General features: G+C 33.9%; 1 protein-coding gene across 6 annotated transcripts in view; it reads left to right on the top strand.

Annotated features, from left to right (window-relative positions):
- CEP290 (centrosomal protein 290) overlaps positions 1 to 27,119 on the top strand; it is a 72,380-nt gene that overhangs the window by 12,750 nt on the left and 32,511 nt on the right. For 2 of the 6 annotated variants that reach the window (XM_087968048.1, XM_087968052.1), the window contains 26 exons: positions 647 to 829; positions 1,105 to 1,194; positions 1,802 to 1,924; positions 2,810 to 2,933; positions 3,497 to 3,669; positions 4,263 to 4,425; positions 5,834 to 5,934; positions 6,014 to 6,101; positions 11,908 to 12,020; positions 13,467 to 13,559; positions 13,836 to 13,920; positions 15,053 to 15,195; positions 16,366 to 16,530; positions 16,912 to 17,061; positions 18,442 to 18,557; positions 19,443 to 19,545; positions 19,926 to 20,156; positions 21,563 to 21,736; positions 22,005 to 22,116; positions 22,665 to 22,867; positions 23,912 to 24,063; positions 24,537 to 24,648; positions 24,743 to 25,198; positions 25,566 to 25,730; positions 25,900 to 26,007; positions 26,100 to 26,234. In XM_087968048.1, the coding sequence (XP_087824174.1) occupies positions 647 to 829; positions 1,105 to 1,194; positions 1,802 to 1,924; positions 2,810 to 2,933; positions 3,497 to 3,669; positions 4,263 to 4,425; positions 5,834 to 5,934; positions 6,014 to 6,101; positions 11,908 to 12,020; positions 13,467 to 13,559; positions 13,836 to 13,920; positions 15,053 to 15,195; positions 16,366 to 16,530; positions 16,912 to 17,061; positions 18,442 to 18,557; positions 19,443 to 19,545; positions 19,926 to 20,156; positions 21,563 to 21,736; positions 22,005 to 22,116; positions 22,665 to 22,867; positions 23,912 to 24,063; positions 24,537 to 24,648; positions 24,743 to 25,198; positions 25,566 to 25,730; positions 25,900 to 26,007; positions 26,100 to 26,234 (3,861 nt within the window). Of the gene's footprint in view, positions 1 to 646; positions 830 to 1,104; positions 1,195 to 1,801; positions 1,925 to 2,699; positions 2,721 to 2,809; positions 2,934 to 3,496; positions 3,670 to 4,262; positions 4,426 to 5,833; positions 5,935 to 6,013; positions 6,102 to 11,907; positions 12,021 to 13,466; positions 13,560 to 13,835; positions 13,921 to 15,052; positions 15,196 to 16,365; positions 16,531 to 16,911; positions 17,062 to 18,441; positions 18,558 to 19,442; positions 19,546 to 19,925; positions 20,157 to 21,562; positions 21,737 to 22,004; positions 22,117 to 22,664; positions 22,868 to 23,911; positions 24,064 to 24,536; positions 24,649 to 24,742; positions 25,199 to 25,565; positions 25,731 to 25,899; positions 26,008 to 26,099; positions 26,235 to 27,119 lie in introns of all 6 variants that reach the window. The other 4 variants (XM_087968051.1, XM_087968050.1, XM_087968046.1 and 1 more) reach the window with 3 other exon arrangements.

Genomic DNA, 27,119 nt, shown 5'->3' with positions numbered 1-27,119 from the left:
TAAACTAATGACTACCAACTAATCCATTATTCATTTAAATATATAAATATTGTATTCCATGCAGAATTTAATGTTAGAAAAAAATATTTTATAGTTCAAATTGGTGAGATGGAAATTTAGATTTTGTTTGTGTGTGCATGTCTGTGCTTGTATACATATATATGACTTACTGGTTTGTTTTTTATAAAGAGTAGTGAAATATCTGTAAGTGGAATAAAGGGGTGTGAATATCTTCAGGGGAGTCAGTAGCATAAATCATGACCAAATCTAGTAGGGAAAGTTCTGCCAATTTAGTTCAATCAAAATAAAACTAGGGATGTGGCAACTCAGAAGAAAATTTAATATAAAATGAAAGGCTTGGTTGTTAATTGGAGCATAGCATGTCAGCCCACCGTGCTAGTGAGCCTATATTTTTTAACTAAAACATGCCAAAACCCATATGTTGTTTCATGAAGTAATTTTAATGATTTGTTTTATGATTGGATGTCCCTGCATTTAAGAACTGTGCTGATGATCAAACTTATTGATGTATTGTTATCTTCTAGACTTTCTTAGGGGACAATTTAATATAGCTTGCTCAATTTAAGAATTGCTTCTTATATAAAAACATACATTTCATGGAACTATGTCTGTTTTACATTTGCAGAATTTGACAGAAGCTAATGAAAAGTTAGAAGCACAAAACCAGGAAATGAGGAAGAATTTAGAAGAATCTGTGCAAGAAATGGAGAATATGACTGATGAATACAATAAAATGAAATTTATGGTGCAACAGTCTGATATTGCTATGGACCAGCTAAGAAAGGAAAAAGAACAATATAGACTACAGGTATGAGGCACCTTGCATACTTGGGAAGCAGATACACAAAGCATTAAAATTAGAGTATAAAGGATTAAGTTAGTAGTGTTGATTGTAGGAGTGCTAACTAGTACCAAATGTGAAGTTCATTTGCAATACACTGGTGGCCTTATCCATTGAAAAAGATATCAGTAACTTTTATGTATAAATTGTAAGAAAGCAGCTAGTTTCCAATATGTATACTGAAAATTCCCATGATAATTAGTCTGTCAATAGCTTATCTTATGAATTGTATCTCAATGCAGGTGCATGAGTTGACAGAGCAACTTAAAACAAAGAATGAAGAAGATGATCCGCTTATGGCAGCTGTAAATGAAAAAGTGGAGGAATGGAAGGTATTTCACAAATAACATTAACTGCGTTTTAGCAATTTGTTTTGTGTTTTGTCCAGGGGTGGGATTCAAACTTTTTAACAACTGGTTCTGTGGGCATGTCTTAGGTGGTGGGTGTGGCTTGGTGGTCATGTGACTGGGTGGACATGTCTTGGTGGTCATGTTTTGGCTGGATGTGGCCAACTCAATATCACTCACATCGAAGCACGCATCTCCTCTCCTGGCCTCTCAAGACTGTGGGGATGCTGCAACAGTGTGAAAAATGGTCATAAGTCACTTTTTTCAGTGCCATTGTAACTTTGAATGGTCACTCCACACAAGTAAAGTACCAGCAAAGGAGGGGGAAAAAACTCCAGAGAAGTTCCTGAGATAGGAAGTCTAGTCCTGCCAAGAATAAGTGTTATCAGAGAGGCAGTTTCTGTAAGCAACACCAGATTGTTCCCTTCCTGGCTTCCTTACAGGATTAGCCAGTGATTTCTTCTAACAACCAGTTCTGCGAACTGCTTAGAATGTTAACCACCGGTTCTAGCGAATAGGTGTGAACTGGTAGAATCCCACCCCTGGTTTTGTCATAATAAAGGTTTTTTTTTTGTTTCCTTTTATCTTGCAGAGAATTTTGGTTTCCAAAGATGATGAAATAATTGAATATCAGGAAATGTTGTTGACTCTGAAAGAGAAGCTGAAAATGGCCCAGATGGATTCTGACAAGAGCAGTGTTCTTGCCCTCCAGCAGGTATCCACACGTTTGTGTGTGAAATAAATATGCACATTAGTAGAAAATATAATGCTTTAATTATCATCAGAACCCACTTTTGTATGGCCATATCTAGAACCCTATTTTAGTGATATGTATTTATCTATGCAGCATTTTGAACATTTTACCCCTAAATTCATGATCTTTTAATCATTTTTTTCTATAAAATGTGCTATATGTGTTTTAAAAATTTGTTAACGTAGTTCATTTGAAGGTGAAGCTGAAGGGAACAGAAATGTTTGGTGAGGAGGTCATTATGCATTTTGTAAGTTAATTGCTTCCTTAATGCAGTACATGTTAAAATTTTGAGATGGAATGGGGTGGGAAAATGGAGCATTGCATAGTTCCTTTTTGAATAAGGAGAACTAGGGGGAGCAGTTTAATTGGCCTTAACAAAGATTATTTGGTTGTTCTTTTCTGACTCTTTTAATGATATGTTCCCAACTCTTGCCCTCTCCCCCCTCATTCTCATGCCAGCTTTTCTCCCTGAAGCAGTCTTACTTCTTACCTAAAGGGGAGCTCGTGGTAGGCATCATGTATAAGTAATGCATTTGTTTATCCTGAATTTATGATAAACTGAAATAGGTATATGTAGGTATATGTACCTCATGTTTATTTAGAAGAAAATGAAATCATTTGAGAGATAACATTTAGCTGTGATTAATTTAGCTAACATTGTCATAAAGTTGTAAGCTGTTTATTTTATTTTTATTTCTCTGCTTTACTTTTTTGCTCCCTTTGCGTATCCTTCTAGATAATATCTGAACTCTGTGTTGTAAGTACTTTTGTCTTTCTGTCGATCATTTTGATGTAGTTTAAGAGCATGTTACATGTATTATTTATTAAGTAAAAAACTCTTTTTAGGGTGTGCAAGAAAGAGACAGTCAGATCAAATTGCTCACTGAACAGATTGAACAGTATACAAAGGAGATGGAGAAAAATGTATTGATCATTGAGGACTTGAAAAGAGAGCTCCTGAAAGATAAAAGTAAATATTTGAAAGTGTTTCTGTACTAATGTCAATAGGTAAACAATAAATAATAATGTATTGATTGAATTTACAATCAGGGTTTGATTACAGCCTTCAATGCTAAGAAGGTTAATCAGTTCTTGTGCTGACACTTAACTATGAGTAATATTAGGTGGGATTTTGAATTTGTTCAGAAGGAAGGATAATTTCTTTCAGAGTGTATACCCTAATAATGCATTTAGGGACATATTTCAAGATAATTTACTCACTCTCTTGTTTCACAAGCAAATAGATATCAGTAATAAGATATTTTCAACTTTCCATTGAAAGACTTTACTGGCTATGTATCAAAGTTTTTCAGGAACTGTTGCTACTTTATTTTATTTGTAAGCTTGGATTTTATGTCCCTAATTTCCTTGGATTAAATTTTTTATAGTGGAAGGGAAACTGATCTTTAAAAAAAAAGAATTTACTGATTGTTAATTTTCCACTATTTTTTTACTTTTAATGTCACATATTGAATATATGTTTCTCCTTTCATTTCTATAGCAATATTGACTAAGTAGACATTTTTATTTCAGGCAGGCTATCGATTACTCAACAGGATCGTATTGGAGAAATGCAAGGAAAGTTACAGATTCTGGAAGAGAAAATCAAGGATAGTGAAAGGACAGCAGAACTTGCAGAAGCAGATGCAAGAGAAAAGGACAAAGAACTTATTGAAACTATGAAGCGAGTGAAAGATTATGAAACTGTATGTCTTTCTATTGGAGAAAATATCTTCTATGCAGAAGCCATCAATTTTCTTAAAGCTGAGAGAGGTGTTCCCTCACCAGTAGGGGGAAATGTATAACAGCAACTAATGGGACGGGAGCTGGGGAAGTATTGGGCTAGAATCAAAAGTTCAGGAACATAATTTCTTATGCTATTCTCTCTTTTTTGTGTGTTTTCTGCACCCATTGTTTATTATTCTTGCACATGCTAGTCAATTCATTCATCTTATTATACTGTTTATGCAGTCACAACTTGCATACCATCCCTTCTCTTACAGTCATCCACATACACAATCTACATTCATCTATTTTTACTTTGTTACATTTGCATTTAATGAATGTGCAAATGAGCAGGCAAAGGAAGAATCTTTGTCCTGGAAGTTTTCTCTTTATGGCTCCATATCTTCCATATTTTATTTGCTGGCTGAAAAATATGCTAAAACTGAGTTTGAAAGATAATTAATGGACTTAAGGTCATAATTCCAGTTTCCCATATATTTTATTATATGTTTTATATGTATTTTTGATATTATATTGATAATATTAAACTATTTTCTAATTTTTCTTTTTCAAGGGAATATATGGCCTGGAAGATGCTGTTGCTGAAATAAAAGGTTTAAAAAAGCAACTCAAAATAAGAAATAATGAAATTGAAACATTAATTAAAGAAGTTAATAAACTTGAATTTAAAATCAATGATCTTCTTGATGAAAATGAAGATCTTCGGGAAAAGCTAGGTATGACCATATCAGATTTATTAGACAGTGTCGTATTTAAATAATGTATTTAGCATGTCTTCACTACTTTGGTTTTTTTTTCAGAATGTTTTTAGCTGTCTTGAGGAGTAGAAGTGATAATTTCTTCGTATGTAAATTTGAGCAACAAGTCTTCTGATTATTTGTAGAGAGAATGGCTGATTAAAGCAATTCTAAATTTTGGTCTGGATTTTAAGGACATAGAGAAGGTGCTTAGCAGAACAACACCTTTAGTAACATTGGCAGTGTTATTAGATAAACCATTGTGGTTGCATCTGCAGCATGGTAGGAATTGGGAGAAGAACGAAAAGTGAGAAATTCTTTCACCATATGGTGGGATTTCTTTTTCCTTTGGATTTTGGTCTTTATTTTCATTTTATTAAGTTTACATATTAAGTTGTTAATATTAAGGAGCCCTATGTTAACTAGGTCAGTTGGATTTGTCTCCCACTGATACTTTGTCCATACATGGTCACACTGTTTTCTCTTTTAAGATAAGGAAATAACTCTGAAAAAGACCCAACAGTCATGGGTATTTTAGTTTATGTGTGTCTGAGTATGTGGCCCTCAAAACCAAGAAAGACAACAGGGAGTTACTTACTTCTAAGTAGTTTCCTTTATTGTTCCTCACCTATAGATATAAATCTTGCCAATAAATAATTACTTACATCATTAAAATATATATTCAGAAGTTCTATGGAGGAGCTATCCCAACCTTCTTTCTCTCAAACAAACTATCTAAACTTTGCTGTCACTTGCTGGGAATCCAGATTATATTCCACCCCAATATGTGTTTGTAGGTTATGGATGTGTACAAACACACACACACACACACACACACACACACACACACACCACACACACTTACTTAGGTATGCACAGATATACACATATTTATTAAGAATTAAGATTGTTTTCCTTTTCTGCATAGAGAACAAATACATGGAAATACTAAGAGAATATTTGTAGCCTAGGGTTTAACTGCTGGGTCTTTGGTGCTGTCCAAAGTTGTGATTTTTCTTGCAGGTGTTTAGTTACCAAACTAAGTAACATTATTAATGCACTACCAATTCATACAAAACCAAGAACCTAATAGTAAATAGGTAAGTCTAAAAGAATTAGCCCGGTGCTGCTACTATTATCAAAGGGTTGACTCATTTGTTTTTGCCAGGTTTAGTATGAATCTGCATTTTCAACAACTGAACTTAGAAATGAATATTGGAGGACAAAGAAAATCAATACAATGGCTGAGGTTTATGCTCAGTATAGATACTTAACTAAGAAACATATGAAGAGATACTCTCCCTCAATGCACCTGTCCATAGTATCCAGTCCAGCAATTACATTAAATCTACATATGATCTCTAATGCATGATCTGTTTCATTTTAGGGCTTGATCCCAAAACAATGATTGATTTAACTGAACTGAAAAATAGCAAAGCATTAAAACAACAACAATACAAGGCTGAAAATCAAGTCCTGCTGAAAGAGGCAAGTAATAATTTTTACTTAATGCTTTTGATAAAAATTTAAGCACAAAGAGAAATAACACCACTTAAATTCAATGCAGATTGAAAGATTAGAAGAAGAAAGAGTTACCCTGAAACAACAAATCCGTAAATTGGCTCAGGAGAAAGGAAGAAGAGCTGCAACTTTAGGTAAGCTGGTACTTATTTAAAAAATAATAATTTAGCAATGACATAAACAATTAATTGGTTATCATATCATTCCTGGATCAATCTAAAAATATTTTCCAATATTTAGGAATAAGACTGAATTATTATTATTTATTATTATTTAATAATAAAGTCACCCAGAATCACTTTGGATAACGAGATGGGTGCCGTACAAATTTTAAAAAAGGAATAAATTCTTAGTTTTATTGCACACTTTATGAGTATTGTTAGGGTTTGGGGATTAACCCTAGAAGAGTATTGCAGCAGTAGTCAAGCCAGGCAACCAAAGGAGAGCGGAAAGGGCCCCAGAGTATACACACACTGAACACAAACACTGTTTGTAGTTTAAATAGTTTTTAATCCAGTTAGAGTTTAAACATTGTCATTCAGTCCATTAAGTCATTCACAGTATTTCCATCCAGTAAGACTCACTAGTATAGTCCAAGTTAAGAGTCCTTGCAATATCTTTATCAGCCGATAAAGATATTGCAAGGACTCTTAACAGACCATACTAGTGAGTCATACTGGAGTGAAATACTGTGAATGGTTAATGGACTGAGACAATGCTTAAACTCTAACTGAATAAAAACTGTTTAAACCTGAAGCAGTGTTGTGTTCAGTGTGCTGCTCTGGGCCTCCGCTCATCCTGGTTGCCTGGTTTGACTGCTGCAATGTCTCTTCTGGGGTTAATCCCAAACCTAACATGGTTATGGGCCCAGCAGCATAGTCTAACTAACCAGGATATAGCAGAGAGAGTTGGTGTGAGTTGCACATTACTGTAAAAACAAACTGTTTTAATTAGTTTAAAATAGTCAAAATATCTGAAGAGTAATGGCACAAGTAAATTTGTCACAACTGTCCATGATATCCAGGCTGGATGGAACAAACTATGTTTCATGGTCAATGAAATGTAGTTTACTTCTACGCAGAGAAGGTTTGTGGGACATTATAGCAAACCCACCAGATGTGAGTAGCTGGGATCCTGCTAATGATGATGATAAAGAAAAGTTACAAAACTTTAAACTGAAGAATGAGCAGGCTTTATGCATCATAGGACTGACTCTCTGTGATCAGCAGCTTGTCCATATTCGTGGAGAAGAAAATGCTGCAAACTGCTGGGAGAACCTCAGGAAGATTTATGTTCGGGACAGTGTAGGAGCACATATAAATCTTACGGAAGCTTTTTCGAACGCATCTTCAGAGGAATGGAGATATGTTAGTTCATTTAAACTGTATGAAGAGCATTTTTCAAGATTTGCAAGAAAAAGAGCTTATATTTAATGAACTGCAACAAGTCTACATAATATTATCTTCATTAGATCAAAGCTATGATGACTATGTGACTTCGTTGGAAGTATTGCCAAAGAAAGCCTCTCATTAACCGACATAACAAGCAGGCTACTAGAAGAAGCCAGAAGAAGGCGTGAGCGTGACGAGCTGAGAGAAGATAAGAAAGAAGAGAAATTATCTTCAAAGCCTGAAAGAAACCAGCAAAGCAAAGTAAAGCACCCGGAAGAAGAGAATTTATCTTCAACAGCATACACAATTAAAAAGTGTTTTAATTGTGGAGGCAGAGGACATTGGCAAGATTTTGCAAAAAGAGAAAAAGCCAGAATGTAAAAAAGCCAAAGAAAGCATTTGAACTAGCCACGTTTAGCAACTCTGATGTGAAGAATAATTTATGGGTGGTTGACAGTGGCGCATCCCACTGCATCACAAGAGATAAGACAAAATTTATAAAAATGTCTACAAGTTCTCAACATATATCTCTTGCCAATGGCTGGAACCTGAAAGCGAAAGGTCAAGGTTTTGCGTTGTCCGTACATAAACCAGGATATAAAAATGTTGTATGTACCGCAACTAAAGTTTAATTTGCTTTCAGTAAGGGTATTAGATAAATTAGGTTATGTAATTACTTTTAAAGATAATAATTGCATAATTGAAAAAAGATAACAAAAGGGTAACTGCAGCTTTAAATGGAACATTATATGTCTTAGATAATAGTAAGAAAGGGGAGGCTCAAACTGTATTTAATAATATAAAGCCTCATGAAGAATGTATCCATTTATTGCATAGGCGTTTGGGCATGTAAATTTTAAAATGCTAAAACGTACAGTTGAGTTATCTGAAGGAATAAGGTTAAAACCTTGTGATAAATATTTACGTTGTAATGTTTGCTGTGAAGATAAGAGCAAAGTATTGCCTGCAAATAGGCTAAATGGTTTCAAAACAAAAGAACCTTTAGAAGTAGTATTTGCAGACATAATAGGTCCAAAGAAACCCAGTATGGGGGTGCTAGATATATACTGAGCATTATGGACCATTATTCTAGATATGGGTTTTGCTATTTAATGAAAAGCAAAACTGAAACATATCAACATTTTTTCAATTGGCTTAGGTTTGCTGAAAGAAAGTCTAAACGGCAACTGATAACCCTGGTGACAGATAATGGCACGGAATTTATTAATAACAAATTCCAGAACAGACTTAAAGTAGCTGAATAGAGCATAAGAAGTCTGCTCCATACAGGCCAGAACATAACGCTTTTATTGAAAGAAGAGGCCAAACACTACAGGCAATGGTTAGAACAATGTTAAATGATTCTGGGTTACCTGATTCTTTGTGGGGGAGGCTACAATGTGTGCTAATAACATATTAAACAACGTTGTTAATACAACAACAGGTGAAATTCCATTCACCAGGTGGCATGGCAGGAAACCTGATCTAAGTTACCTGCACACATTTGGTGCACCAGCATGGGTGCATATTCCTGCACAACTCAGAAAAAAAGGGCAACATAGAGCTAAAAGATTTTTCTTCGTTGGTTATCAGGCAAACCATAGGGCATATAGATTTTGGGAAAAAGGCACATCTAAAGTGTTATGTAGTGCTAGTGCCCAATTTCTAGAACATGAAGGATGGGAGAAATTAGAACAGGATGCCAATAAAGATGTAATTATTGAATCCTATAGAAATCCCATTAGTTATCCCTGTAACTTTAAAAATAAAGTAAAGAGACAAATACAGGATGAAATAGTGCCCATAAAGGAAGAAACAGATTCAATAGCTGAACAGGATGAGGAAGATGAACAGGTAGTAGTTCAACAAAGTCCTCCTGTAAGCCCTGTAATTCCCAGAAGAACTACACGTATATCTAGACCGCCTGATAGGTACCAGGCTAACACAGTGTGCCAGATTAATCAAGTTCCTAATTCTGTTGAAGAAATTAAAAAGTATCCTACTAAGGAAAAAGAAAGATGGTATGCAGCAATGAATAAGGAAATAAATTCATTAAGAGATATGAAAGTGTATGAAAATGCTAAATTACCTGTAGGAAAGAAATCCATTAGCTGCAAATGGATATTTAAGGTAAAAACAGATAAAGATGGTAATTTAATCCATAAGGCAAGGTTAGTAGCCCAAGGTTTTAGGCAGAATGCTAATGACTATGATGAGGTGTTTGCACCTAGTCTTAAGCAGCAACCTTGAGGAGCAGCTTTAGTGTGGGCAGCTAGTAAAAACTATATAGTTAACCATCTAGATGTAGGAAACTGCTTACTTGCACGCCCATTAAAACATACTATTTATATGAAAAAACCTGTTGGTATTAAAAGTGAAAATAAGGATAATAATGATTGTTGGTTGTTAAAGAAAAGCCTCTATGGTCTTAAACAATCAGGCTATGAATGGAACCAGTATATTGTAAAGGAACTAGACAATATAGGATTTAAAGCTGGTTTAGCCGATCCATGTCTGTTTAAGAGGGAGACAAATGGGAAAGTATCATTATTATTACTATTCACAGATGACATTGCATTGATAACTGAAACTAATGATGAAGCAAATAAAATAATAACATCATTAGGAAAGAGAATAAAGATCAAGCAATTAGGGGAGATAAAGAAGTATCTCGGTTTGAATATAAAGAAAACAAGGAAAGGTTTTAAGATATCTCAGGAAGAATAAGATAAGCAAATTGCTAAAAGATTACAAGATGGAGCTTTGTAAGCCAGCTAAGACTCCAATGAGTCAGGAGTTTAGCAACACTGATGAACAAAGCCCTGAGTTTGATAAGGTGATTTATCAATCTTTAATTGGTAGTTTGAGTTATATTAGTAATTGGTCTAGACCAGATATATCGTACTGCGTGAATCAGTTGGCTAGATTCAATTCTGCACCATGTAAAAGACACTGGAATGCAGCTAAGAGGATATTAAGATATCTTAAAAAAACAATGAATTATTCATTGTATTTAGAACCAAAGGGTGATTTAATTCTGTGTGCTTATGCAGATGCTAGCTTTGCATCAGAAAGAGACACTAGAAAGTCGACTTCAGGAACAGCCATAATGCTGGGTAAGACATTAATAGGCTGGAAGTCAATAAGACAACAGCATATAAGTTTGTCTACTATGGAATCAGAATTCTCCTGTTTATCATTGTTATGTACAGAGTTAATAATGTATAAACAAATGTTAATTGATATAGGTATAACTGTAGATTATCCTATAATTATACATGAAGATAATCAGGCAGCAATTCAAATGGCCACAAATATTGGAGTAAAAACAAGGAGCAAGCATACAGATCTAAGATACCTAAACGTGAGACAATCTGTAAGAAGTAAGATGATTCAGCTAGAGTACTGTATGTCGGAGGACAATTTAGCTGATAATTTTACTAAAGCCCAAGGTGCCAGTAAGCACCAGGAGAGTTGTGAAAATTATGGGGTTAGATTGTAAGGTATTATATATTTATTTCACCCAAAAGGGGAGTATGTTAGGTATAACATTGATACCAAATATGGTTTGGGTGAATAAATATATAAAACTTAGATATCATGGTTTAAGTGCTTATCACTTTAAGCACAATGCAGCAGGCAATTAGCCGATTAAGGGTGCGGTTAGAAGTTACAATATAAGGAAGCATTAGAAGCTGGAAAGCTACGGCTGTAACTGTGTGCCGATGCTGGCTGTAACTGTGTGCTGCTGCGACTTACTGTGTGTTGCTGCGACTAACTGTGATTACTGACTGTGAGTGCCTGTGACTGAACTGTTCTTGTTTGCTACTGTTTGCTGATTTACTGCGTAATTCTACTGAATATCCAGCGTTTGTTTCTCTGGAGAGTGAAACCGGAGGAGGAGAAGATATCTTTATCGGCTGATAAAGATATTGCAAGGACTCTTAACTTGGACCATACTAGTGAGTCATACTGGATGGAAATACTGTGAATGAATTAATGGACTGAATGACAATGCTTAAACTCTAACTGGATTAAAAACTATTTAAACTACAAACAGTGTTTGTGTTCAGTGTGTGTATACTCTGGGGCCCTTCCGCTCTCCTTTGGTTGCCTGGTTTGACTACTGCTGCAATACTCTTCTAGGGGTTAATCCCCAAACCCTAACAAGTATGATGGAGTCTTTCATTGTGAACACAGTATTTTCCATTAAACTATATAGAAAAGAATTTGCTAAATGTTTGTATTGTGTCTGATCTGTTGCTAAATGTCTTTTTATTTAAGTAAGTATCAGTTCTATAATCTACATCAGGTTAATCAGTGTTGATAGTTCCCACCTCTGTTTTTTGTGACTCTTCACTAATTTTGCACAGTGGGATAAAAATTTGAGTTGCTATTTTTTTAATATGATGTTGATATCTCCTGTCAATCTAAGAGAGCCAAACATTGAAGATTTTTTTTACACTTTTTTGGGTAAAGTCTATTTCTCAACTTTTACTTCTCAGATCCTCCCGAAGTTAATTTTGTCTAAATTTTTGGTTCCAAATAGGACTGGATGCAGATGATCTACAGCTGATTGATAATTTTACTGAAGATTTGAAGACGAAAAGAGAGAGATCTGAGTTAATGAGTACATCTAACTTTGATAAACTTAAAACAAAGGTAGCCATTCTTTTGAAATTCCATTTTGACTGAATTTCTGAAATACACGCACTGTATGTGAATGTGTATCTGAAATACATACACTGTATGTGTAATACTTTGTAATTTTCTTATGTAGCTGAGTAGAATATTAAGTATTGTTCATTTTGAGAATTACAGTTATACTGTATTAAGTGAGTGTATTATATACTGTATATATAAAAGAGAAAAGAAAGTATACTTTAGGATAAAATAATCTGAAAGAATTTTTCTGAAAGAATTAAATTGAGTTTTTCCAAGTTTGTTTGAAAAAGTGAAAAAGGTTTCTTTTCTCATTCTCAACTTGCTCCACAGGTACAAGTGGAAGATAACAGTGATAGTTCTAAGGCTTTTACAATAGATGAGTTTTACAGTTCACTAGAGCAAACATCCACAGAAATTCTAGGGACAGCTTTATGTTCAGTCAGCAATGAGAAGTCGAACAGCGTAGATTGTCCAGTTTCATTTTCTGTGCTGAAAAGAACTGAGAGGGCTGATAAAAAGCATATACGAAGAGAGGAAAGGGAGATGAAGAAAACAGAAGCTTCTTGTCACGCCCAAATGCCATTGTGCTCTGTACAGAAACAACCCTTGGATTTTCAGGAAGGGCTGCCATCTTCTCTGCTCAGGAAGCCTATGTCATCCTATATAGTGCAGGAAATCCTGTTAAAAAATGAGGAAGACAATTCTGAAATAAAATTGATGGATTTGAGGACAGATTTGCAAGACACCGGCAAAGACCTGTATTTTTCAGAATCATGGCCAGTAGAGCTCTTGGAAGGAGTATGTGGTCAGTCATTGAAGGCATATCAGGTAGATCGAGTTGAAAATCTCATAAGACAGCTGAGGAGTGAAATAATGTTCCTTAGGTCAGAGGTGAGACACCTTCCACATATATTTTTAGATTACTATCTCATAGTTACTGTTATCATAATAATGGCTAGATCATAATATTTATTTGAATGAATTGTCATTGCCTGGCTGGTCTTAACCTGGCAAATGGGCATTTCCCTATTTTCACAGCAGAATTGTAATGCTGCTGTATAAGATTGTGCTGAGACTAAGAAAGAAAGAGGAATATGTACATCTATAGATGGGAGAATCGGTAGACTTATCTAGCAACCCTTATCTTAGTCTATTGTGTAAATGTTTTGAGAAAAAGTGATTCAAATAGGTCCTGCCTTCATAACCTCATTAATAAAGGGCTAAGGAGTTTCTATCTTGATTTTTAATAGTTCGAAGCCAAATCTCTAATTCTTTGTTCCTTGCATGTGCCCTACAAATTAAGGAGCTTGACATATGTTGATCACATCTAGAAATTATTTAGTAATCATTTGATAGGCAACTACAGGTTGAAGATAGGTAATATTAAAGTTTATTGATGCTAAGACATAGATAATTATGCACTAATTATTACTTATTCTTCAGAATGAGCAGATATTAAGAGACTTGTTTGCCAAGAACACACTGAATAAAAATGCAGAGCTAGAGCTTGAAAGATGCAGGAGCCAGAAATTTGAGGTAGTTCAAGGTTCCAAATATAATATAAAAAACTTTGTGTTTGTAGCATGATAAGAATAAAATTATTTCATATTTTGGGACTGTTAATTCTTTCCTGGCCTGTAGCATTTGACTATCATCCGTATATTCAAATATACTGTATCATATAAATTGTTGAAAATGAATGACATGTATGTGTTAATTATGTTTCTTCAACTTCTTAGTTAATGATTTATTAACCAATTCCCCTTTTAAAACTGCAATTCTGTTTTATGCTCATGTCATTTTTGTTGACAGAATGACTACCTTGCCAAAGAATTAAATGAACGAGAAAGAGATTTGGAACAAAACAGGATTGTAATAATGAAACTGAAATCCAATTGTAAGCTGAATTTTTATTGTTTTTTAAATTGCTTTAGTCTAAAGTAAAAAAAGTAACTAATATTAACATAAAATGAAAAAATACATACAAAAAATTGGTGTTTTCTGAATAATATTGATAAATATTTTCATTATATTAAAAAAAGTCACTTCACAAGAAAAAAGTGAATATTAATAATTCAAAAGTGTTCATTTATAACCCACTTTCCTTTTTTAAATAACAGTAAGATGGGTTATCCCAAAATTTAAGTTAATTGAATGAATAAGGGTCAGAATTCTACTTCCTCCTCAATGTTTTCAAAATATATCTTGCAACTTTTAATGTTGAAAGTATAATAGAATTATGTCTAAAAGGGGAGTCAAGCTTCTGCCTTGATATTAGATGAATATATTCTAATTCTGCGTAAATCTAAATCTTCCTAATTGAAGGTCTGAGGCTCAATCACTTAATGTCAGTAGAGAAATAAATGTCAAAATAATTGTTGATTGGTAAAACTGAAAGCTAGGAAATTTGAAGATGTAAATTTGATAATGAACATCTTACAAGGTTATAGTTTATAGTTCTCGTAAGAAATGTAACTACATGTATACTTTGTGACAGTTAGTGGATCAACCAAAATTAAATTTGTCTTAAATCTTGAAACCTTTGCATAAATTAGAGGATGGCAAACTTTGCCATGAGGGACTTGTTGCCATGAGGAATATCCACAATACATAATAATAAGTAGTAAACAACCCTAAAATTAAATCATAGATATAATCATGAAACAGCCAACCAAAATATAATTAAATTCTGTCATTTTTAAACCAATCATATTTTTAACAATTTTCTAAAGCTTTATTATAACTAATCAGATTTCAGGAGTCAGTGAGTTCCATAGCATTTGCATCACCACAGAGAAACATTAGTGAGCTTCCAGACCCTTAATTCTGTTGCAACAGAATTGTCCTCACAACTGCCAACTGTCTGTTGTGTTCTGAATTAAGTGAAAATCTCAATATAGAATAGTACAAATAAGTGGCAGTAAGGAGTAAAGTCACTGTTTTAAGCCTGTCTATTAAAAATGCACATGAATGTGAACTTGCTTCATTCCATGGTGTCCAGATGTGAACAATTTGCATTGTAATTGTAGTGAAAGAGTTGGTACAAGAAAACAAGCACCTTCAACAAGGCATGAAAGAAATTTTACAAGCAATAAAGGATTTGCAAAAGGATCCAGGTATGAAAGATGGAGAAAGTGCTCTTATGATTCCTAGTCTGGAGCGATTAGTAAATGTGAGTCTCTTGTTTTATTTTAATTATTTAGTTTAGTCGAATCTCTCTCATTATTCAATGGATTTTATGTTGATGAGTTTGTTAAAAATAGCACACGAAATAGGAAAATATATCAGTTATGCCTCTTGCTGAATATAGCTGCAAGTTTTACAGAATTTGAAATGAACTATAGCAACAAGTGTTTACAACCTCTTGACAGAATTCCTAAGAATGGGATTGTCCTCTAATGTCACCTAGAAGACATGTATGTATCATTTCCTGTCTACAGTGAATGGCTTGGGATTAGGGTCTATATTGAGGAGCCAAGTGTTTTTACCTTTATCAGAAGAGACTAAAAAAAAAGAGGTACTAGGTAATTGCTGCGACTGTTACAGTCCGCTTTGATCATAGTTTACATTTTAAATTACCTATTGTTATAGTTATGTGCATCAGCAGTGTTTCATGAATTTGCCCATCAGGGGATCAGCACTAGGTATTAATACCATGCTGCTCTATCTTTGTATTGATAGAACTATACAAAATATTTCATATGCTCTAAAGGCAGAGATAGGTCGACGGAATCTTACTAAGCAGTTTGTAGCTGTTTTGTTAGTGAAGATAACTACAAAATAATGGCTTGGGATGAGATAGAGACAATGACAAATTGAAAAGGCTTACATAAAGGACCAAAATCAATTACCTGCCAGATCCCCATATCTTATCTTGGAGAAAAAAGAAAAATCTCTAGTGAATGTTTTTCCCTTTTAATGTTCTTGGTAATCTTTCAGAAATGGTAATTGATTCCTTTTGTTTTCCTCATTCTTTAGAATTTTTTTCCAAGAGAATTATAGAATAATGTTGGTGTCTGATTTCATATGTGATATGTTTTTTATTCATTGCAACTCAGTGATCTGTTTCATTTCATCATAGAAATCATTCTTCAAAATTTTAAATTCTTGAATTAAAAGTTCTATTAAGCTATAGAACATTAAATAAACTTATTTTAATCTATGAATCCAGTAAGATTACTTATTATAGTCATAGATGATAGAAAGCATAGTCTCAAACTTTTGGAAAGCACTATCTCGTGGATTACTTGGACTACTAATAGAGTTCTATTTGGGAGCAATTGAAAATTTTCCATAATTTAATTGAAAATACTTATTTTTGTGATGAATTAATTGTTGACAGGCAATTGAATTAAAGAATGCAGAAGGAACTTTTGATGCCACCTTGCATTTGAAGGCCCAAGTGGACCAACTGACAGGCCGAAATGAAGAATTGCGCAAAGAATTGAGAGAATCTCGGAAAGAAGCAGTAAACTTTTCTAACCAGCTAGCTAAAGCAAATACAAAAGTATGTAGGTTACCTTGGCTTTCAAAATTATCTCTGCTACTATTGGAAAAATGTTAAGTGGGGTCCCATTCAGAGCTATTTGTGTTGCAAGCTGTTTTTAATGGAATTGCTTGTTTGTCTCCGGACTTCATTAGTGAATTATGTCTGTTGTGATTGACGGATTGATGTTGCAAGTGTTCTTCTGTTGATTTGTTTGAAAGCTGTTAAAATATATAAAGCTTTACATACAGTATAATGTGATTTGGCACTATGGACTTCCAGGGAAGGTTTTCTAATTTATAACCATGGAATTTTCCAGGAGTTTTAGTGAGATGCCCTAGATAAAACTTCAGAGATTTCTGAGATTCCCTGCATTGTTATTTTTTAATGTTTATTTTTCAGATTGCGAACCTAGAAAATGAAATTGATATGCTGAAAAAATCAGAAGGTGGCAATGTAATATTTAAATCACCAAATCTTCCAGAAGGGATGTCTCCTTCTAGTGTGAACATGATTAATTCCCAGAATGACTATTTAATACACCTTTTGCAGGTAAATAACATTAAACTAAATAGCATATGTATTTTTTATATGTCCAATCTGTCAGATTTTTTTTTCCATATACAGAAATTGAACAAAAGTTTAGGAAGAACATACAGATATAGTTTTTTCATTCATGAGAGTTAAACTTAATCAGTAGCTTTTCAATTAATATTTTTTCCTCAAAATTAGTTATAGACAAGTATGAATGCTTATCATATAATACATTATACATTATATATATATATATATATATATATATCTCTGTGTGTGTGTGTGTGTGTGTGTTAAGTTTTCGCGGGTACTTACATGTATGGTATTCAGCTTTGTTCGGGTATTTTCCCACGTCATTATAGTTGTGCTTTTAAAGTTGTAGCAATGTTTCGGCAGAATGTCATCTGCCATCATCAGGCTTCTGGTTGTGTTCGTCTGTCACCAGAAGCCTGATGATGGCAGATGACATTCTGCAAACGCTGCTACAACTTTAAAAGCACAACTATAATGACGCGTGGGAAAATACCAACAAAGCTGAATACCATATGTGTGTGTGTGTGTGTGTGTGTGTGTGTGTTATGTCATGTCTCACCTTTCCAAGGAAGATGAAAAGTCCAAACTCCGACAAAATACTGGCAACCAAGAAGATTCAGTATTTACAGAGTTAATTCCTTTAAGCAGACAATGTTCTTGGCATTATCACAAACACTGCCTGCCAAGTCCGACAAGATAACCAGAAACATTAATCACTAAAGCTTTCAAGAAACAAAACACACCGAAGATCGACAGAAAAGTAACACTTTGTCCCGTACAGAGTTTCCAGAGAAAACACACCCACTTTTATCCCCTGTGGGGGTGTGTCTCAATGACTCAGCTCACTCTCTGATTTGTCCACGCCTCCTATGCTGCAACTCACACTTCTTCCTGCGACGCTGCCTAGCATCAAGCCAACCTTCGTCTACTTGATTCCCTGTCAGAGGCTGCTCCGATATGCCCTCCTCCTCCTGATTAGTCTCAGGCTGTCCCTCTCGGTTATCTGCTGAAACCTGAGGTATTATCAGGGTGCAAGGCATTGCCGAAGAGGAAGGTCCTGGGGAGGAAGGCATTCCCAATTCCTCCTCCTCATCTTCCGAGTCCTCTTCCTCTAACAATACAGGCTCAGGACTCGGAGCCACAACACACACACACACACACACATATATAAAATCACACAAAATAGCATGTCTACATAAAACGAGCATAGAATATTTTGTTAACAAGCATGCTTATACAATTAAATCCATTGTTATTAAGTATTAATTTAATAACTTCATTATCTTCAAGAAATCACTGTTCCAAGCAGTAACATTGGAATTGAAGTAGAGAGGTATCATATTTTTAATTTAAATGTCTTATTAGGAATTGGAAAACAAAGAACAGCTCTTCAAAAAATTAGAAGAGGCAATAGAAGAATATAAGAGAAAATTTGCAGTTATTCGACATCAACAAGGCTTGCTGTATAAAGAATATCAAAGGTATAGTGGTTTTTCCTTCTGATTATTTTGATTAGAAAGTCAAAATATTTTGTTAATGGAAGAAATGAGAATTTTGTCTGATAGTTTTTTTGAGCTAACCTATGAACATAATAAATTCATACTCAGCTTATAGTAGTTTTTACTTCTTTATGGGTTCATATTGCCAAATTACAAATTTTAAAATTGATACTATTATGTCAAAAAGAAACATTTTCAAATCATGATAATATTAGCTTTTTCTCCCGAAAACTTGAAATAGTTATTATATGAAAGAAGAGCAAACAAGCAGGTCAATCAATACCTTGCTATATTCAGAATCAGACAGGATACCAAATTCTGTCTAGATTAGGTAGTTTCTCAACACATCTATTCACAATTGTTACAGTACCTAATAAGAATTTCTGTCTCTTCTCTTCAGATTCAAGATCTAATCCTGAACATTTAACAATTTAATTAAACAATGTATTAATGCTCCTAAGTAGTACTTTTTATTTGATTTATGAGATGTGGGATTTTTTTTTGGCTAAATTTACACAATCTCTTGAGTTATGGATCTGTAAAGTTAGACCATCTGCATTGTATAGTGCTCTGGTATTGTAATATTTATTTAGAAAATAATATAGTTTAAATTTCTGTGAGCTAAACATGAGAGGCAAAATAAAACAATTTGTGTGATATCAAAACATTCAATTAATACTGTAATGTTCTTTCTCACAAGTTCTGTTTTGTTCATCAGTTCTTTTTGAGAATTGCTTATATCTTTTTAATCTAAACTTTCAAACCTAGGCACCCACCTAACTTGTTAAAATGTATTTTACAGGCTGAGATAGAAAGAAATGGCTTTAAGTATGCATGCATTTATGGAAAAGCTTCTGTCTTTTTTAGTGAAAAGGAACACTGGAAAGCTGCTAATGAGAAAATACTACAGGAAAAGAAAAGATTGGAGTATCAAAAGGAGGAAGATGATATAAAAATAAAGCAATATACTGTAAGGAGGTTATTTTCATTTGGTTGTAGTAAATTTTAATTGACATTAGAACAGAAAATGTTAATTAGCTATAATCCTAAGAATATAATTTCATATTTTTCCCCTAAACTATTAGCAAGTGGTCTTTGATTTGCTGAGGTTTTCACTTTCCCCCATACTTTATCACCAGATACAAAGAGGAATAGGGAGGAAAAACTGTTTTCATAACTGTTAATGTACTTATTCTCTGCATAGATTTTTTTTTGGGGGAAATACTGAGGAAAGATGGAGTAGATTGGGTATGAATTAAGCTTCATAATCCAGAATCTGTTAATTATGCATGAGTAAAATGCTTACCAAATGTTGACTACAATGTCTATAATACTGGAAACTTTCCACAGGATTTATTGGATGCACTTGAAAAGGATACTGATGATACTAAACAACTATTCGTGGATTATAGTAGAAAAATAACTGTTCTGAGAGTCAATGAAAGATCAGTATCAAGACAATACACAACATTGCTTGAAATGGAAAAGCATCTTCGCAAAGAAAATGAGAAAATGAAGACTGAGATGATATCAATGGAGGTAACAGTTCGAGAGAAGATTGGATCTTTGCAAAGGTTCAAAGTATGTTACTTTATCAAAATTTGTTCATCATACTGTATGGATCAGTTATACATAAATTGATTATGTGTTATCAAGCTCATGAATCCTGTATGTTGCTGTAATCTCTCTTAACAGATTCCTGAACTAGCCCCTGTAGCTCTGATAGTTACCATAATAGTGTCATTGTGTTCAATGAAGGGGGGACCCCTTTGAGATGCTGAGGCTATGAGGAAACACTCTTAAAAAGAAAACTTGCAACCGGTCAGTTGGAAATTCCACTGCCCAGTTGTCCATAAGCACCTCATGTTATGCTATGAAAGTTCTCATCTTTTCTGACTTCCAAACCTTTCTGGCAAGCTGCTGTGAGTTCTCTGTAAAATAGGTAGCTCTGCCAGAACAGGTGTTGGTGCTGGAGCTATTGGCATAGGGAGAGACTTGGCATAGGGGGAGGCAAATACTTCATTTGTTGGACCAATTTGGAGCATCATAGCTGACATTGTGCATCTTGGCTGACATTGTGCATATCTTGGTTTCCAAACCGTCTTAGTGGTGTAGAACAGCATTCAAAGTGGGTTGTGCAGCTGCTTCTCCAGTCTGTAGTTCAGATGCCATTCTGGTGTTTTCATTGCAGTCTGTTGAAAAGTTTTAGAGAGAGCAATTGGCAAGGTTAATATCAGATGGAAAAAACATTAAGTTTCAATTAAATTGATTTACTGCTCATGCCCAGGGGTGGGTTTCTACCGGTTCTGTCCACCTCTGTAGAACCGGTAGCTCTGAAGAGCAGCAGACATAGAACTGGTTCTATGTCTGCTGATGTTTTTGCCCACCCACACACCCAGGCTCTTACCTGATCTTTATTTCCTGATTTTTCAACTTCAGCAGCCAAACGAGGCACAGCTGCAGTTAGAAAAGCAGGAAAAGAGGTTTTCAAAGGCTGCTTCTCTGCAGGCAGCTGCTGATGACGATTTACAGGCGCGCATCCTGCAGGGAAGCTCGTAAATCCCGAACCGGTAGTTAACGCTGTCATATCCCACCCCTGCTCATGCCTATGCACAGGAATGCAGTCAACTAATGGTTAGCACTATTTTGGCACTAGATTAGAGTTTGTTTATTTATTTGTATCCCACCTTTGTTATTTTTACAAGTAGTTCAGGGTGGAAAATATATCCAACACATATATACTCCTATGTTCCCCATAATAATAACCCTGTGAGGTGATTTGGATTGAGAGTGTGTCTGGCCCAAAGCTGCCCAGCTGGCTTTCATGAAGGTTTGGACTTGGTCTGCTTGTGCAACATAGAAACTCTAGACTGATTCTTCTTTTGGCTCTTTCTCCAAGCTCTGCCACTCCTACAGATATGTTTCTAGTAACTCTTGGAATAATAATTTCCTTTGGACTATTGACAACATTCTCTTTTTCAATTTAGGAAATGGCAACTTTCAAGATAGCAGCATTGCAAAAAGCATTGGTTGATAGTGTACCTCTAAATGACCTTGAAATGGCTAATAAACAATATAATGAGTTAACTGCTAAATATAGGGATATGCTTCAAAAAGATAACTTGCTTATTCAAAGAACAAACAATGTGGAACACCTTGAGGTAATATTATTTCTATTATATTACTTTGAAGAAACTTTATATTGTTCCCTTCATCCCTTCATTTACTTTTTGAGCTGTTAGCAAATCCAATTAGATGCTTCATTATCACCAAGAATTAGAAAGAGAACTTTATGGAGTGGTCCCAGGAAACTCTTGTTAAAGTCAAGGTATATTTCATTCAGATTAACATAGAAAAATCAGTACTGTTATTCCATTCAAATTATATTTACAGTAGAAAAATAATGTACCTTTACATGTTCCTTCATAGCATGAGAACACATCTCTGAAAAATCAGATAGAATCTTTGAATAAAGAACTAGAAATTACAAAGGAGAAATTTCATACAATTGAACAAGCCTGGGAACAAACAGCAAAACTTGGTAAGCACATAGTTACGGTAAAAAGATATGGTAATACATTTTACTTTTTTTCTGTAAAACTAGCAAGTTGACAAGTTTATATATTTTTATTTTTACTTGGGAAGTGATGGAATACCAATTTCACATTTTAAATTTGGCAAGAGTAAGATTCTTAATTACATCCATTTATTGAGTTGAACAAAGAACATGGTATTTAGATATATCTCTATTTCTTTTCTCTTGTGTTATTAGAACATTAACATGTTAGATGGTTTGTCCTATTTCTCAAGTTTCTTCTGCCTTCAGTGAAAAAATGAAGTATTTCAAATTCACAAATGGGATTAAATCATCAACAAATTATTAATCTGCTATAATTAAACGATGGTTAGATTGCTGGGTCATATTCCTATTTTTATATTAAAAGAATAAACATTTTGGAAAATTTAACATATTGTTCCTCTATAACAGTAGTATTACATTTTATTTCTGTTTAAGGTATGTAGTACATCTGAGTAGCATTTTATTATACATGATGATGATTATTATTATTATATTATTGCTGTTATTAGGAGACAGTGCTACAGACAAAGCTACAAAGTCCATAACCAACAGTGAGATTGTTTCTATTTCTAAGAAAATTACTATGCTTGAAATGAAGGAACTAAATGAACGTCAGAGAGCAGAACATTGTCAGAGAATGTATGAACAACTACGAAATACATTAAAACAAGCAGAAGAACGTAACTTTGAACTGGAAACAAAATTTGCTGAGGTGGTTATTAAGCTATATTTATGTAGCTTGTATAAAGTGTTTGATACAATTATAGATTGCTTTTGTTTTTGTAATTATCTTTCATTGAGTTAACTTGTTGGTTTTAAAAAGAATCCATGGTGATAGAGGCTTTTAGGGGCTATTGATTAAAACAGGGAGCATGTACATGCTCAAGATCTATACTGATGTAAAAGGTGCAATAATATACATGTTTACCTATGAGTAGCTTCCATTGATTTAGTGAGCTGTATTTCAAGTAAATAGGCAAAAGACTGTACTGTAAGTGAGTTTTGCTTTTGAAATCTCATTGCTGCTTCAGGTTTCTGCCATTCATTTCTGCCTTTTGGTAATGGATTGGATGAAAAGAATTACAACTTTGTATTATCAGCTGGGATTGCAATGGCTTATAACTCTTTTAAAACAAACAGCAACATAAAACATTTGCTGTAATTTATTATAAATTATTTTTATGATGTTGCTGCTGTATTATTTTATGATGTTGCTGAAATTTGCAATTTGACATAAAAAATCAAACTCCTGTATGTATTTCAAAGATAAATGTCTTATGCTGTAATGTAACACCCCAAGTTCTAACAGTATAAACAGCTATCAGATTAAATATATACATGTCTTCTCACCTCTTCTCATAGATTTAGCCTAGGTACTACGCACTTTACTAGATCTTTATTTCAGTATTTGTAGAGATTATGATTTCATACATAGTTCTTTAAATGGTATGCTTTGAAATCTGTGAATGTAATTGCATGAAAACACTTTACCTAGATTTTTTGCACTGAGTGAAATATGCAATAGATATAGACTGATTGTGTTTCCTTCTAGTTTAGTAAGTCACAAGGAGTTACAGATGCAACTGAAAACAAAGCTACATTTAAATGCTAAGCCCTAGCCAGATGCCTGTTTTTAAAATCTTCTTTTTCAGATTTAAGAATATAAAAATATACATGATATAAATAATCCAGCTGTATGTTTGGACATCGTTATATATTACCTCAGTGAAATTCATTTCAATTTGATTTTTCTTAGCTTACAAAAATCAACCTTGAAGCACAGAAGGTAGAACAGTCTTTGCGAGATGAACTGTCAAACAGTGTGAGTAAAGAAATAAGTGATGTGGATAAACATCGAATAATGGAGCTAGAGAAAAGTGAAACTGAACTCAAGATTGAGATATCAAAGTAAGTTTTAAACTGTATCCCTTTGCTGAAAACTGAGGAAGTGTATTGATATTTACCCAGCAGATCATCTTTTTCCTATATATGTATGTCACAAGATCTTTTTAATGGGAAAATATTAAGACAGATTGCTTTTGTTAAATTAACTTTTTATTCCAAAGTTATGAAATGGGAGGTTATTATAAAGGAAGCTTTCATGTGTCTCTTTAGAAAGCATTCTCATTCATTTTATTAATTTTTCATTTAATATAAAAGAAAATCAATTATTGTGAACTGAAAGATTCAAACCATTTACACAATACATTCAAGATTGAACTCTTGCAACTTATTCCATTCTGTGTGTTGAAATGGACTGAGAGCCATTTGTTTACGAGCAGAAAGAATGGTTGATACTGGTATATTGTTATTTTAATAGTCCAATCTTAGGCCTTTCTAATCTTGCCAACTCTTATAGTAACTTTTACTTCTGCTATAAGGTTAAAGGAGCTTTCTGATATTGCTAAGGCACAAGTTACTGCACTGGAGAATCGGCAACAATCGAGAGATAAGGAAGTGGAATCACTCAGAATGCAGATTTTGGATTATCAGGTGGGATTTCTGATACCCAGCATAGTTTTTAGTGTTTTTTGTAGTATTATTCTTTTAAACACATTTAATTTATTTTTATTTTTTGGGATTTTAGGTACAATCAGATGAAAAAACACTTATTGCAAAATTACATCAGCATATTGTGGCCATTCAGGTTAGTGAGGCTACAGCTATCACTAAGTTGGCAGCTGCAACATCAAAACTTCAGAAGGCAGAGATCGCTAATATGCGCTTAGAGCAAAAATTGGATGACAAAGAGCAAGCATTGTATTATGCAAGAGTTGAAGGGAAGAATAGAGTCAAACATTTACGCCAAACTGTTCAGTCATTACGGAGGCAATTTAGTGGTGCTTTGCCCCTAGCTCAACAAGAGAAGTTCTCCAAGACTATGATTCAACTGCAGAATGACAAACTTAAAACTATGGAAGATATCAAGAAAGCTCAGCAGGAACGTCGAAATGCAGAGAACAGAGCAGTGGAGATGGAGATGAAATTAAAAGGAATAGAAGAACTAGTAGCCACTTTAAAAGATGCAAGAGGAGCACAAAAGGTTTGAGACATTCAGTCTTAAATTGAAAGCTTTTATATGTAATCCTGCATATGCCAGGTCAGGCTTTGGATATTATTCCCATCACCCCTGTCTATATGCATGTCTTTCTAGCCTTCTTAGTGGTGCACAGTGATTTATATTTCCTTTATAAAGTCATCGTGTTAGTTAGGACCAAAATGTGAAGAGATTTTAGATGTACACTACACTTTGTATAGGGACATCAAGAATTCCTTATTTCAAAGCCTTTTATTCCTTGCTAAAAAGTTATAATGGTTGTTCAATTCTTGACTATTATATTACTTTACTGGAATTAATTATTCGTGTTGTTTAAATTATTGTTGAGATTTGATTTGTTATAAATTATCAGGTAATTGAGTGGCATGTGAAAATTGAAGAACTTCGCCTCCAAGAACTTAAACTAAATCGTGAATTATCCAGGAAAAATGAGGAAATTAAATATTTAAAAAATATCCTCTCTGAATATGAACAGACAATCAATCATTTGGAAGAAGAAATTGTTCAGCAGGGCCAGGTACAGAAAAAATACCACTATCAATTTTTTTCTGCAAAAAAATTATGTACTCTTAAGAATATTACTGTTGTTAATCTTTCATAAAAACATTTTTTGCATTTAAGTTTATTTATACCACTGTGCTATAGTGGTGTCATTCTTAGATGTCATTCTTCATATAAAATTGTAGTTCCATGAGGAGCGACAGATGGCCTGGGATAAAAGAGAAGTAGAATTAGAACGTCAGCTGGATATATATGACAGTCAGAAACAGAACATATTAAGTACAGCTCAGAAGGTAATTACATTGATTTAAAGCTATATAATAGAGCCATATTTTTTGGTGGGGAGCTGCTTTCTTTATCTTCCATTTATTTCTCTCGTTTACAGTTTAATGAAGCTGCAGGTACAGTTCCAGATCCTAGCTTGACTCTTCCACATCAGCTTGAGCAAGCTCTTAAAACAGTTAGAGAACAAAGTCGAACAATTCTGGAAATGCAAGCCACCTGCAAATCTGTAGAAGAGGTAATAGAACTACTCACCTAATTGAATCTTTTGCTTTTAATGATGTTATCAGACCAAGAGAGGGAGAAAATTATCATTATTCAAGCGAGCTTAGGAACTCTGTTTTTAATTACTTTCCACAAATAATTTACAATAATTATCACTTAAATAGTATATAAGCTGGAAACCTGAGAGTGTTAACTGAGACCAAAATTTCTTAGGTTTACCTAAGTGAAAATTGGAAAAATAGAAAATGTTGTTAATGAAATGTCAGCATAATGATATCAATTTAATTTGATTGGTTGATAAAAGCATTTTAATTTTTTTGATTACCATTAACTAGTAGGATGATCAAATTCTGACTACTTAAGCCTTAATCTACGAGTTTAAATTATTTTGTGATAGTTTAACATGTCAATTTATTAGTTGATAAATTGAAGTTCATTTTTTAGCTGTGATGCCAAGATAAAAAAATAAATGTATTACTATTGGCATTTTGAAAGTTGTAACTGGCTCTGATTGTACAGGATCTAAGCAATGAAAGATAAAACTAAATGTCTTTAGCAAAAACTAGCTAGCTCTCCCCAAATTATCTCCTGTTATTATTTTTTTATATTTTCTGTTTCCAGAGCTGCTAACTAGAAAATCCCGAGTTCCTTCTCTTGCAGTTGCCTCCATTATCATTATCACTCCACTTTGACCCACACCACCATAAACCTTCCTGCCTGCTCTTCTAGTATTTTTAATTCGGAGAAGGTTACAAAGTTGTAGGGTTTTTTTTAAAAAAAATCTGCACACGTTTTATATTTAAGGCTGATCATATCACAATAGAAGCATAATTGATTGAAATGTCATGTAAAATGTACATATTGCTGAAATTAATTATAACCAATTTTCAATAATATG

This window comes from Notechis scutatus, chromosome 6, assembly GCF_049901735.1.
Source record: "Notechis scutatus isolate UNSWTSFEM ecotype Mainland chromosome 6, rNotScu1.2, whole genome shotgun sequence".
NCBI classification, from domain to species: Eukaryota; Metazoa; Chordata; class Lepidosauria; order Squamata; family Elapidae; genus Notechis; species Notechis scutatus.
Note: the sequence above shows the minus strand (reverse complement) of the source record. Positions and strands in the feature narration are given on the sequence as shown.